Raw genomic sequence first — 13,912 nt, 5'->3', positions numbered from 1 at the left:
CTAGAAGAAAAGGATGATTAGCCACCGTCTGTACGTAGGCTAGGAATTTTCATTGTTTTCCTTGCTTTCATACCCAGACTTCTTTGTGGAAACTCTTTGTTCCCTTTCTGTCTGTTCAGCTTTGCATGGTTTTTTTAAGTGTTCACTTTTATTACCAATTTAGATTGCTCTTGTCACAGCTGTCACCCTTCCCCGTCACTCTGATTTCAGGGAATGATACAGGAGTTTGACGTTTTCCTTTAAGACAGTCTTACGCTCTAGGTACTTGCTACCAAGCAGAGGCTTCACTGATAACAATCAGAATTAGACATGTACCTGCTCAAAGGGTGTCATAAAAACAACTGAAATAAACCCATTACACTATACATCAGATTAACAGCAACTCCCAGAACAAAGCCTTACAGTGTATAAAAATAGCTACGTAAAAAATTTACATAAAGGCAAACAAAAAGAAATCTTCAGTGCAGACATTTACAAAAACATATTTCAAACAGAACACAACATGGTGACCTATTACCATGGCTGTTGCCAAAATTAGTTTGTTGGGGTATTTTTAGCTTGAGATAATTGTGTCTAAAATCCTTTGAAAACTTGGGAGTATGATCTGTTTAATACTCGAACCATGAATAGCTGTCACTTCTTCGTATATGTTTAAATACAATCCACGTTCATGCTTCAATTGATCTATATGTATTCTCTGCAAAGGGGAAAGATAAAGCCACTTAAACACTCTGAAATATGTTAACCAACTTAACTACTCAGTATTGAGCCTTCAGATAAACAGCTACATGAATAGTACTTTCTTCTGTCACTCAGTGATGAGAATACTTGCTTTCATGATAAAAATAGCTGTTGCAATAGTATTCCCACTAAATCCAGTAAGTTTATCTGGCAAGTAATGGGTTTATGTCCATTTCATTCATGTAGATCTACGGATCTGAAGAAATAAGTAGGGTAAAAGATTGCACCAAAGGCACAAGATGTTATTTCAGCTCTTGTGTTCAACAAATACCCCCAGTTTGGCCTAAGCTCCATTACCTCACCTCAATATTGCCATATTACAGAAGGTACCAGGTCCACAAAAAATCACAAAACAAGTCCTAACTAAAAAGATGACAGAATTTTCCCATAGAATTGCAGTAGAAATACTGGGTATTCACATGGCAACTTTTTCAGAATCGAAATATACTTCTATGCCACTTTTAAATCTTACACAGGGCATAATTTTGGTATTCTCAATCCCCTTTTCAAAAGTAGTAAAACTTCAAAATTTCAGACAATACTGATATATTTATTGAGAGCTGCCCTTATTTAAAAGGAACTTTTTAATGAAAATATGGAACGTAAAATTCCACTACATGCTTTAAACCCATGCTCTCTCAAGTAGGTATCCAATGCTACTTCTTTAAGACCACTGAAAATCAGGACTCTCTACAGCTTTCCTGTTGAGGCACTCACAATGCAGAGCCACACAACTTGTACTGCTCTCATTTTGAAGAACAGTTGTTGACTAATTCAAGAAGCTGGTTACCTGGTTTCCACACTCTTTTGATACTGCAATGTTAATTTAAATTGGCCTCAGTTGGCCAGAAAATGGTCTAAAGCCTTACTTTGTGTCTCTAAGAGGAGAGATGCAGCTGTGGCACAAACATAAGCGGCACTGGTGTATATATATGTGAACACCGGGTGGTGCTGTTGGTGCTTCATAGTGCTCCTGAATTTTGACATCTACCTAATTATTTGTTTACAGTTTATTTTATACAGATCCCACTAGGATCATACTGTTACTAACTTAATATACAGTGTCTCTTCCCAGGATAAAATCAATAATAGCACTAGTATGTGAAATCTTGAATAAGAATGATTTTATTCTAAGGCAAGTTTCATGCCTTTTTCAGTCATGATGAATAAAGCTCACCAAGGACTTAGAAACAAATTTGCTTTTGCTATGGGAAGAAGGTTCCCATTAACTTTTCAAGTCATAACTCAAAACCTTCTAAAATATACCTACACATACCCTTCATATCCATACACACCCACACATATATCACAGTGATGCATTATGCAAATTTGTATTTTCATTTCCCCAAATCCATGGTTTAAAGTAAAGCCAAGTACTAAGTTATGTCTAAATATCAAGCTTCTTTAATATAGGCATACACAGGTATGAATTCTTAACTGGCTGGGAGCTTGAGTCTATCTGTCCTACTACTGTACCACTCAAAAGTCACTCCAGTGCCTCATCGCTGAAAGGTGAGCACTAGACTCCATGTTACAACTGAGATCACTAAAAAAGAAATGGTGGACATAGAGATGTTAAATGCCGCAATATGAAACACTTACCTGGACTGATGACTGACACGTTTTCTCTTAAGTTTCAGATTTATGATTGTTTTCTTCTAGTTTTTTGTTTTCTTCTATATTTCCAAGATCTTTGTCTACATGTTTTGATGCTGTCCTGTAATGAAAAAGTAAGGTCATTTTTGCGTGTCTACATTTTGCTCCATTCTAACTGTCTCCTCCCCTTAGAAGGCTTGCCTATGTCTGTAAACAGGTCAATAGCATCAGTTCCCCTGCTGGCATTAGCACCACAGGAAGTACTCCAGCAGGGTCATGTATTTGGGTTTGATTTACTTCTTGAGGAACTCAGAATTATTCTGAGGTAGCATTTAGTAAGGTTAAACCAGTTGTGCAGATCCATGTTTCTTGACAAATTGACTGTGTAGCTTGTTTCAATAAACAAAGAGTTTGCTTTAATGTACTAAAACGTTACAAGTGTGGCCAAGATATCTTGATCACCGTAGCAATCTCGCGTGTACTTGCAGGAATTGACTTTCAGAGCCAGTACCAAACAGAAGCTCTATAAATGTGAATAAATTAATGAATTTTCTGGAAACACCAGGAAAATCACCCACTCTGGCTTCTCAGTCTGTGCTGGCTGTGACTGACAAGCTCTGGGTGAAGAAGAGACTGTGTAAATGTCGAGGCAGAAAAAAAGAGGTACGCCTCATTTAGAATAGCAGGTCTTCCTTAATGCGAGCGGTGGGTATGAATTAATGAGTTAAGTGCTTAGTTTAGCTTAGCACAGTAAAACCACAAGGCCACTCATTTAACTTGTGAGAAGCCTCACTGTCTGCCAAGGTGAAAGATTCCTGCAGTGCTGTGATAAGGTTCTGAAGGCCACCATTTTTACAATGTAAAGGGGCAAACGTGTTTGCGTGGGCCTAGATGAATCCTTTGTGCCAAAGCAGATTATCCTATGTGCCTTTTTTCCCTACGGATAACGTGTTTCCCCTACAGAAAAGTAAAGTCTGTTGTGACAGCTTCATGCATATGCTCACTCTTGTTTCAGGGTGAAGACCTGTAATGACACTGACTTGCAAAATACAATGACGACACAGGTTAGCAAGATCGTATGACACCATGCAGGTATGTACCTCCCGGAATGGCTGATCGGAGTTTTTGCTAGCGGAGTGTTTCTGTGCACATCCTCCATCTGAGCAAAGGCCGCTAGCAGCATCTAAGCACTGTGAGTGCCCTAAATTGAAGTAGCCTTGAATGGCAATGTTAAGAGAGTACAGTTTAGTCCTTGTCTCAGAAGAGCTTCTGAAGGGGTGCAAATGCACCTAACGCTCAACAACTCTTGCTGCACTGTGGAAATGCTGCTCTCTGGGCTGGGGAGCAGAGGTGGAGCACTAAGGGAGCATGGCATTATGAGCCCCAAATCCCACAGCTTACGCTGAAGGGGACCATTGTAAAATAGCTTTGGTTTTAGTGCAGGTCATTTCCCAAGTGCCGTTAAGTTTTAATGTTTCAAAGCTGCGTTTACCTTTTACTACTGGTTTTAGAGTGCCTCTCATGTTTGTGTGGCTCACAGGAAGGTGTCTGGGCTGAACAGCCACAGAAAGATGGGAACTCCTACTTATCACAGGCAAATTTAAGTTTTTAAAATGCTGAGATTGTATCACGAAGTATCTTGTTCAATTTCTATTCTATTATGCAGTAACATTTCATTTGCTTCTGGTATTCAAAACCTAAAACAAGTGATGTGCACATGGATGTGCGATGCAATGAAGAAGAAAATTCAATGCTTTGGGATTGACTGTCTGTGATCTTAATAACCTTTCACAAATCTCTTTAATCCTAGTAGGAAACAATCTCCCCCCTCGCCCCTCAGCAAGTAAATCCCTTAAAAATGAAAAAAGAGGGTTTTATTGATTTTAATTTGTAGAAAAGAAAACGGTTAGTTTAGTTAGAACACAGGATTTGCCTTGTCATATGGCTAATGAGACTTTTCCATAAGCAAGTCCTATAAAATTGGAGCCACTAGGGAAAAAAGATGGAAAGATGAAAGAATCTGGACTCAGGCACCTACCTGAGCTGAAACGAGTTGGAAGCAAGAAAGCAGTATCATGCGTGTCTGCCCTCATGTAACCACTTGTGTCTGCTCTTGCAGACAAGAGTGTGGACTGGACAGGCTATTAATAATACACTGCTCCCTGTGATCCTTTTTTTGGCCTGTTATCAAGAGTTTCCCAGTGCCCAAAGCAGACTGAGCCTCACATGACTTGACCCTTAATAGCAGAGGGAACTCTAACTGGCATTACTGGTCTTTGACTAGGTTAAATTTATTCAATGACTAAGCCTGGGAGATTCTGCAGTATTATCAGGTTTTGATTTTTGAAGTGTTCTATTTTAGTTTCTGCATTCAATGAAACTGTTCCCCTCACTAAATGTCACCTCTATTTTCCTAAAGCCAAAACGGGTGAAAATGGGACATTTAAAAGGCAGCACTCTGAGCGAGGCAGGTGATTCAGAACTCTTTTGGATGATGGTATATATGCTTGCTTGGAATGAGAGCAGCAGTCATTTTTCATGTCTGACAATCGGATTTAGATTTTCAGTACAACTGTTTAATTCTGATGGGTTTGTGATCTTGCTGACTTTTATTTTTATTCCCCAAATCCCGATATCTAGGCATATTCACCACTTCAGCACAAGCAAATCTGTTGCCTTTTTTAGTGCCGTCTAAATAGGGTTATGAAGAGACAGGAGAGTAATTCTGCACTGAGTTGCAGCAGTGTGATCCATTGGCAGTGCTCTGCCAGCAGCAGAGGAATAGCTGACCCTGGCATGGCACCAGTCCTCAGAGCTCGACACATGTGGTCTGGGTTTGTAATAGAGAAATGGCTCGAAATCGCTTCCTGAGGTGACTTGAGGCAAAGGAAAAATGGTCCTTTGCCAGTTTAACATTCAACAACAGCTGTTCTTCATGGTTTTTGTGCATTGACTCCTATCAGCTTGCTCCATTTGCAACTCAAGAGTTGCTATCTAAGCAGCGGGGCAACACTGTCCAAATGGATAGAACTATTCCCAAGAATTTGCCAAAAAGGGCAAGACAGCTCACTTTGCTCAGGCCACCTCACACACTTTGATGTTCTCTACAGCCCCACAAACAGCCTATGTCTTAGCATGCTCTGGCCATGTTGTTCTGAAGAGTGAGCAGTTGGTTGTATGAACATGAGTTTAGTTATGTCTCTCAACTGTTTTGGGGTTTTTTTTTTTAATTCATTTGTAAAACATGGCTCAGTCTGAGCTCTTGCTAAAATTATGACTCAGATTTTACATTTATCTAAGATTGCTCTTCAGGAAAATAATTATCCTCAGGGAATCCTAATCAAAACCTCTCTGTAAGTAGTACCACAGTGAAGTTTTCAGTTTTCTTTGGAGTGTATGTGTGTGCTGAGGGGCTGTTATTTTCATGGGTTTTGTTCAGGTATTGCTCGTGGTGGTGTTCGATTTTTAATATAAAGACCATTTTCCACCTCAGTTGTTTTGCCTGCTGTAAAGTACATATAGACTGCATATAGATGATGCAGAAACTGCTGTTGGGATTTAATTCCTAATTTCTCTCGTTCTCACACATCCAGGCCTCGCCCCCAGCGTTGTTTAAGGAAGATAATCTGCCATGCCCTTTGTCCTCTGTTCCCCAAGTCTGTGATAATGACAGGTAAGAAGAGTACCCAGTGGTGTAGTTCTGGGTGCTGAAGCAAGAGCCATGCATTACTTTTGAAAGGCATGTTATACACTCAACTGCATAGCTGCAGAAGGTCTTCTAGGAGGTAATGGTTTTATACACCCAAATCTGGATTATTAGCAGCATCTTCCTTATTTACCCCCATCTTGCTTTCCACTTCCTCTCATTATTTTCAAATGTTCACCAGTAGGAAAAAAAAGGCAGAGATACTAGAAAAATATTGCAGTCATCAAGAAACAAGCGATCATCTTTTAATTCATGCCACTTTTATAGAGTTGGCACATGAACTGACACTTTCAGAGAGGTTTGTAACTATGCCTTTTCCCTGTAAGTAATCTGCATGAAAATAGTCCAAATGCTTGTACTAAAACATGTGGCCTGCCACATTTAGGTTCATATGCTTATTTCCTATAAGGTATCAGAAAAGCAGAATTGTTATGCTTCAAATGTTCAGTTTCAGAGACACTAATAACATTCTTGATTACTATGACCTAAGAAGAATTTCAAGAGTTTGGTATGCTCTGAGTACGAACAAGCTTAAGACTGCTGCTGTGCTTCAATTTGCCCAGCTGTATTTTCCTTCACTGCATTTTAAACCACTTTAACCTTGATCTAGCCTCAGGTGACTTGAGATTTAGGCCCCTCCAAGCCCAAGGATCAAAAATGGGACAAAGGTCCAATCTACATGTAAAACTTCCATGAACAGGGATACATGGCGCTGGGCGTATTGTTTTCTTTCTACATCTTTTATTTCTGTTGTACTCTTAGCTGTTTCTAGCAAGGTGCAAGTTTCAGATAAGGGACTTACTAAGATGGGTGTCCTAGAATCACTTAACTGAGGTCTGACACAAAAATCATTAGAAAGATTCTGAAGTGCTAAGTTACAGTCTGTTTAGTGCAAATTAGTCTAAAATATCCTTTATGGAAAAAAGAGAAATCTGCAGAAAATGTGTCTTCTAGGCCTTCTGCTCAGATGAAGGAGAAACATGGCATGCTGGGGTAGGTAGCCTCAACTGTTTATTCAACAGGGGGCTGGTTTCAGGATGTGGAATACACGAGCCCCTGATTTATGGGATAATATCCACAGTGAAAATAATGTGGCAATAATTAGCTTTTGCATCAAGTAGAGCTGAGGCAGTGAATAACAATATAAGTGATTTATTGTGAATATACTCCAAGGCTACAAGTGGAATTCCTACTTAGTGTGGATGACAAGACAATAGAAGATTATGCAAACCACAACACCAATAATGAAAAAAAGTAATGTTTTTCTTGCCTCGGTAGACTTGGAAAGCTCTGTGCTGCTGCCTTCTCAGACTGTCTTTTGGCGTCACTTTGGGGACAGAGATTAGGTGAGTTACTGTTCATGAGTGGGTTCAAGAAATCACTACTAACTGTTGGCCTGGAGATGGAGTGGTTGTGATAAGTCACAAGTTGTGTTTATAGGTGTAAGAGGCTTTTTACAACGTCTACTTTGATTTCTAGACTATAATTCAAAATGAAAACTGTCAGAATAGGTATTGACACTGCTTGCTCTTGCAAGTATGGTATGCTGAAAGCAGGGAGGATAACAACAGATCAACTCAAGTATATACTGAGAACAGGAACTTTTAAGTGATTATGCATCAATTAAGGATTTCAGAAGCCAGCAACCGTATCTTAATTATGGGAGACTATTATTTAACTATAAAGGGATTTTTATTTTGTTCCCAGTGAACCTGTCTAATTAATTCTAGCTCTGATTTTTACTCTAAGCTTGCAGGAGAGAAGTTGAGCATGAGGGCGTGTTGTCCATTTAGAATATGCTATATTCTATCTTTCAAGCTGAAAAAGTTCTCTGAAATCATAACCTCATCTCAGCAAAGAACATGCTATATTTTAAGCTCATTGGCTCTCCCCACACTACTTAACAGAAGAAAAGATAACCCAAACCAGTGAACCACATTCTCATATTCAAACAGGAAAGACAAAAGGAAATTATTCTAGACATTATTACACCGGTAGCAAAGTGGAGGAGAAGGAGCTCAACGTTATTATTTTTCAATTTATACCAAAAGAAGCGTAACCTTTGCAAAAGACTTTTTTTTTCCGTAAAATATCTGAATGTGGTTCTGTGCTTGGGTAATTTATAGCAATCCTTCATTTGAAAAACTTCCAAAGCCTGCTCAGTTAAGGCTGGAGTAAAATCCTATATATTATCCCAAAAAGAGTATTTCCAAGCAGATGGAGAATTCCTTGTTGTACTTACGCATGAAGGCATTTGTTCATAATAAGATCCCACTGTGTATTTTAGATCTCATTCTATCTCATTTTAACAAAAGGTCATAGAAAGAACAACTGAACTTTAAGATTGCTTCTCTACCTGTACTGATTTGTGCACGGTATGCATAAAACTACCCTAATCTTCCCTATAAAGAGACAGCTGTAAGAACCTTTCAGAAAATAAGCCTGCCCTCTGTTCTCCATGGAGACAAATGTATGGGGATAAGGCCAAATGGCATACAGTTATGGCCATCTTTAAAAAGACTGAGAAACACGGTTACTTTTTGAGATCATCCAGTCTAAAGTGAGCCTGTGTAATGATAAAGAAACTTGAAAGCAAGCAGGCCTCACTGGCAAATCCTGTTCTATGTCTAGGATGGATAAAACATATTGATTTAGATGACAGCTTCCAGATTTTCAGCAACACAAGGTCTGTCATTATCAATTTTACGTCAGCTAATTCAAAGTGTATATGTACAAATAAATCAATTAAGGGTCTCTCTTCTCTCTCAGATGGTGTAAACCTGATAAATTCTGTGATTTATTCTATTTATAAAGTACACAAGCTACACAACTTCTAAATGAAGGCAGTTTCCAACACCAGTAAAACCACACAGAGATTACATTGCACAATTAAGTAGCAGGTACTATATTAAAATGCAAGAATAAGCACAGACTTGGCTGTAAAGAAAGAAAACCTCTTTACAGGCATTGAGCTATGATAAGTCCTGGAACACCACTTCCAGCAAATGAGGCCTGCTAGGCATTAGGACAGACTGATCAGAGGTACCAAGTTTCTCTCTTCTACCTACTTTTCCTCAGACTACTGGAATGCTGCGGGAAGGAAAAACAGGTAAACATACATTTCAGCTTATCATTACTCTATTTAGTATCAAGTTTTCCATAAATTCTTACTTTGATTTCTTCACATAGAGCCAGTAGACAACACCTGCAACCAGAGCAGCCAGCAGAAGACCGACTACAATCCCCACTATTAGCTTTGCCTGGTCATTAACCTTTTCACTATTGTCATCTGAAGCAAAGAAGAAAAGTTAATGAGGTGAAAGCATTACACCATTTTTTTTAAAGAATTTCCATCAGAAACAAGAAAAAGGATCTGAAAGTCAATATTAAAAGAAAGGAAAAAGTAGGCATTGTTCTTAAATACACATTGAAAGCTTCAGGACTGGTGAGGCTGCACTCTGAATACAGTGTTCAGTTCTGGGCCCATCACTACAAGAGAGACATAGAGTTGCTGCAGTGGGTCCAGAGAAGGGCAACCAAGCTGGTGAAAAGCCTGGAGAACAAGTCTTAAGAAGAGCAGCTGAGGGAACTGGGGTGGTCCAGTCTGGAGAACACAAGACTCAGGGAGGACCTTATGGCTCTCTACAACTACCTGACAGCAGGTTGTAGTCAGGTGGGTGTTGGTCCCTTCTCCCAAATAACAAGCTATAGGACAAGAGGTAATGGCCTCAAGCTGTGCCAGGGGAGGTTTAGATTGAATATCAGGAAAAATTTCATAGAGAGGGTGCTCAGGCACCAGGGCAGTGGTGGAGTCACCATCCCTGCAAGTATTCAAAAAACATGTAGATGAGCCCCTTAGTGACATTGCTTAGTGGTGGACTTGGCAGTCCTGGGATAAGGTTTTGACTTGATGACCTCAAATGTCTTTTCCAATCTAGTTGATTCTATGATGCTTAATCAATCATGGCACCAGCTATTTCAAATCAAATATAGCTCTGAAGGACTGTGGAAATTATTCAATGACACTATACAGCTTTTGAACTGACACAGTCAACACAAAAGTTTATAGAGACAGAAAACCATACATACCATTTCTATCCTCTGGCTCATCGTATTCTGGAATATTTACTGGAATGAAAAAATATTACGATTAAATTAAGGACAAAATGTGTTATAGCAGAACATCACATTTAATAGCCTATTTACAGCAATGACAGAAACAGAAACTGAATGTGGTGTTTACCGAATAGCAAGGTAATTAATCTTATTGTTAAACAGAAATCTTTCCTTTGTAACTGTAAAATATCCAATGGAAGAATCTTATTCAAAACCTGTAATATTATTTCAGAAATATTTCTGACTCAGTATTTCTGTGCTACCCTTCCACGAACTATCATTTCATCACCTGTCATCTTTGAAAAGTGACATTTGATTAAAGCTCAGTATGGCTGATTTCTGTTCCAAGTCAAGTCGCATTAGTAATAATAAACTGGAATGTGGAGACAAAAAGATGGCATTAATGTAGTAATAAAGAATGTTGTCTCTTAAATAATGTATTATTTTGCAATATTTTTGTACTAATATTTTGTGCCATTGCTCTGTAATATTATTTACTTTTGTAAATAATGTATTGCATACATGAGATAGTTTTCTGTATGAAGTCACTTAGCTAGCCAAGAAAGGTATGAAGACTACCAATAAATTTTATGTACTACCGGTACAGAGTAGATTTACACTTGTTTGACTTAGAAGAAAGAGGTTAAATATCTTTAGATCAACATTACCATGCAGACCTACTCTTCATGTGAATGTAAAGGGGGTATTTTATGTGATACTAGAACTTTAAGGAAATTGTCTTTATGAGACACTCACTGGCAGAGACATTCAGGGAGGTCACAGTTCTCTCTAGCTCATTTTCTGCAATGCAAGTTAAAGTCACGTTTTCCTCAGGAGCAATTACAATTTTACTGGAAAATTTTCCATTAACATATTTGGTCTCCTCTGTCTGAAAAGGTAAAAAATGAAGATAAGTATCATTGAAAATGTAAAGAACAGTGCATCCATTATCTGTATTACACACTGAAAAAGTACAGAGGGAAATAACTTTCAACCAATATCTCAGTTTTCAAAACTACAGCAATGGAAATAATGCATTATTTCATTACAGATAATGTGACTATTTGAAAGAAAACGCTTTCGCCAAGATATTCAGCCATAGCTACATTTCGTATCCTACACAAAATGTAGCTATAGGTGAATAAGCGTGCTTTTTAAGACCACTTGATTGATAAAGAGGCATTTTTTAGAAAATTAACCACAATCTGTATTTGCTTTTGGGTTTGTGACTAAAAAAAAAAAAATATTCCAAGTGACGAAATTCTTAATTTCTATCTTCCTGGTTTTCATTCATGTCTTTACAAGGAAAATAATCACTGTTTTCCTTTCACGATGTTTTTCACTTTCTAGTTTTCCAAGTTGTTTCCTCACTAAGCATTATTTTGGCAGGCTACGTGTATTTAGAAGTACCTGCATCATAGTAATGGTGTGACATTGTTACTTGAATTTGCTGTACATCTTTCTTAGACTAATAGAACACCAGAAAAAATTATTTTCAATCATTTACATAGCTTCAAGACCATTCCTGCCCTTCAGCTTCAAAGAAACAGACAAATTTTGATAGCTATACATAATGTCTGTAGGATCAGAACAAAACCTAATGGAGTAATAAAAACCTATGGGACCACTGTACATTGTACTTCTAGTCTCTGACTGCTTGTATAAATATTTAATTTTTCCTGCTAAGGCAAAATGTGGTGATGCTTTGCCTGCGCTTCAGTAACCAATGTGAAAATGCTTCAGTTTGCTTATTTTCCAGGTATTTTTCCTGCTACACATGGGTACACCTTATTTCTTCCCCAGGATGACTGCATCAGGGTTCTGTTTCCAGTGAGAAACAAAAGACATAACCACACAAAACCAACCATGAAAATTAGGACAAAAACTGCATAGTCCGAAAGGAACTGACTGTATTTTCTGACTTGTACTTGTCCCATTTCATTACATTTCACCCACTTGAAGCCTACATCAACTACCCATTTTCTTTCTAATGTCAGTTCTATAGTTCTATCATTATTTTTAATTTCCTTAGGCAATGGCAAAATCACCACAATACCCAGATAAAACAATAAAGTACCTTCACTTTATAATAAAAATGTTTATTTCATTTGTGTCCTTTTATTTTCCCCTTTTACCTTTGGCTTGCAGCCAGTGGATCTCCCGTGCCTTCACTTGCCTTATTCAAAAGACCTTTACCATCAGATAATCCTCTATACAAGAACCATGTAGCTGTAGCTATTACTTAACCTTCTCTTAGAGAAATAAAATTAAGTCTATTTCTTCAATCTCACTACCTGTAAAATGCTCCTTGATTTAAAATCGCACCTCCTATGCACTACATGTAGGTGAATAAAGTAATAAAAAAGGTACTTGCTTTATTTATGATGCTTCCAGTGCCAGTAACTGTCCATTGCACTGCTGGTTTGGGGAAACCTTCCACATGGCAGACAATCGTTTTAGACATTTTATTTGTGTTGGTTTTCTTTGTCATCTTGATTTGAGGTTTTCCTGTAAGAACAACATTACAGTTAACCACTCTGTTTGAAAAGGACAATTAGTAATCACAGCTATCTATCTACTCTGTTACCTTCCACAATAAGTTTTAGTGTCTTTCTTTTCTTTAAACCTTCAACCTCCCTGTAGAGTAGTTTCACAGATGTAGTTTCCAGCATCTTGATACTGAAGACTCGAAAATGATGGACTTGTCTGCATTCTGGTATTGTCCTGATAAAGGAGATAGTTAATCTCTGTGAATTCCAACTCACAATACATTATCTTCTAAATTACAAATGCGACTACTATGAACAAAATTCTTCACACACTTTGGTAGATTAGAGCCTTACTCTCCAAGTGCTCCCCCATTAATAACTTTATTTCTATAGCTGGCAGCAACACAACAGCATGAAAAGTGGAAAGTACTAGTATTTATAAAAGCTACCTCCCTTATATTTGAATCACTGTGCATTTAAATCAAGGTCATAAATACACTGAGACACAGAAAACTACCCTCCAGGTCAGACTTATGAGATCAACGTCTGCTACCAAACCACCATCACATACCAAAACTTTTAGTTTCCACCAGTACATGGTTTACGTACACACAGCATCTATGCCAGCTACCTTTCTCATGGGTCACTGAAAACCTGTTGCAAGAACCCCATGAAGTCTTGGGATCAAGAAGAAGCCTCCTTCTGATAAAGCCAATTAATGAACCCAAACTCCTCCAAAATGCTTTCCCTCTGAAAGCAACCCAGTTCTCTAAAGGGCTTAATATAGACTATGTCACAAAAGGTCTATTTCTGTTACAGTTAGCATGACTTCTCTCCATGTGTAAAAGTGAGATGATAAATACCATAAGTAACATTTCACACATGCCATCACTGAGACATGACACATGAATATCAATCGTGGTCCTTCCTTCCTTCCTTCCTTCCTTCCTTCCTTCCTTCCTTCCTTCCTTCCTTCCTTCCTTCCCTTCCTTCCTTTCCTTCCTTCCTTCCTTCCTTCCTTCCTTCCTTCCTTCCTTCCTTCCTTCCTTCCTTCCTTCCTTCCTTCCTTCCTTCCTTCCTTCCTTCCTTCCTTCCTTCCTTCCTTCCTTCCTTCCTTCCTTCCTTCCTTCCTTCCTTCCTTCCTTCCTTCCTTCCTTCCTTCCTTCCTTCCTTCCTTCCTTCCTTCCTTCCTTCCTTCCTTCCTTCCTTCCTTCCTTCCTTCCTTCCTTCCTTCCTTCCTTCCTTCCTTCCTTCCTTCCTTCCT

The 13,912-nt window shown here is 38.5% G+C and overlaps 1 protein-coding gene across 1 annotated transcript in view; it reads right to left on the bottom strand.

The window, feature by feature from the left end:
- Nucleotides 1–670: 670 nt before the first annotated feature.
- Nucleotides 671–13,912, bottom strand: part of ALCAM (activated leukocyte cell adhesion molecule) — a 129,064-nt gene continuing 115,822 nt past the window's right edge. The window contains 9 exon segments of the mRNA XM_080612284.1: nucleotides 671–697; nucleotides 2,344–2,458; nucleotides 7,314–7,370; nucleotides 9,215–9,332; nucleotides 10,133–10,171; nucleotides 10,916–11,044; nucleotides 12,530–12,667; nucleotides 12,747–12,795; nucleotides 12,797–12,883. Of these exon segments, the coding sequence (XP_080468410.1) occupies nucleotides 2,371–2,458; nucleotides 7,314–7,370; nucleotides 9,215–9,332; nucleotides 10,133–10,171; nucleotides 10,916–11,044; nucleotides 12,530–12,667; nucleotides 12,747–12,795; nucleotides 12,797–12,883 (705 nt within the window). The 3' untranslated portion in view covers nucleotides 671–697; nucleotides 2,344–2,370.

This window comes from Psittacula echo (genome assembly GCF_963264785.1).
Source record: "Psittacula echo genome assembly, chromosome: 3".
Lineage (NCBI taxonomy): Eukaryota > Metazoa > Chordata > Aves > Psittaciformes > Psittacidae > Psittacula > Psittacula echo.
This window is presented reverse-complemented; position numbering and strand designations above follow the sequence as displayed.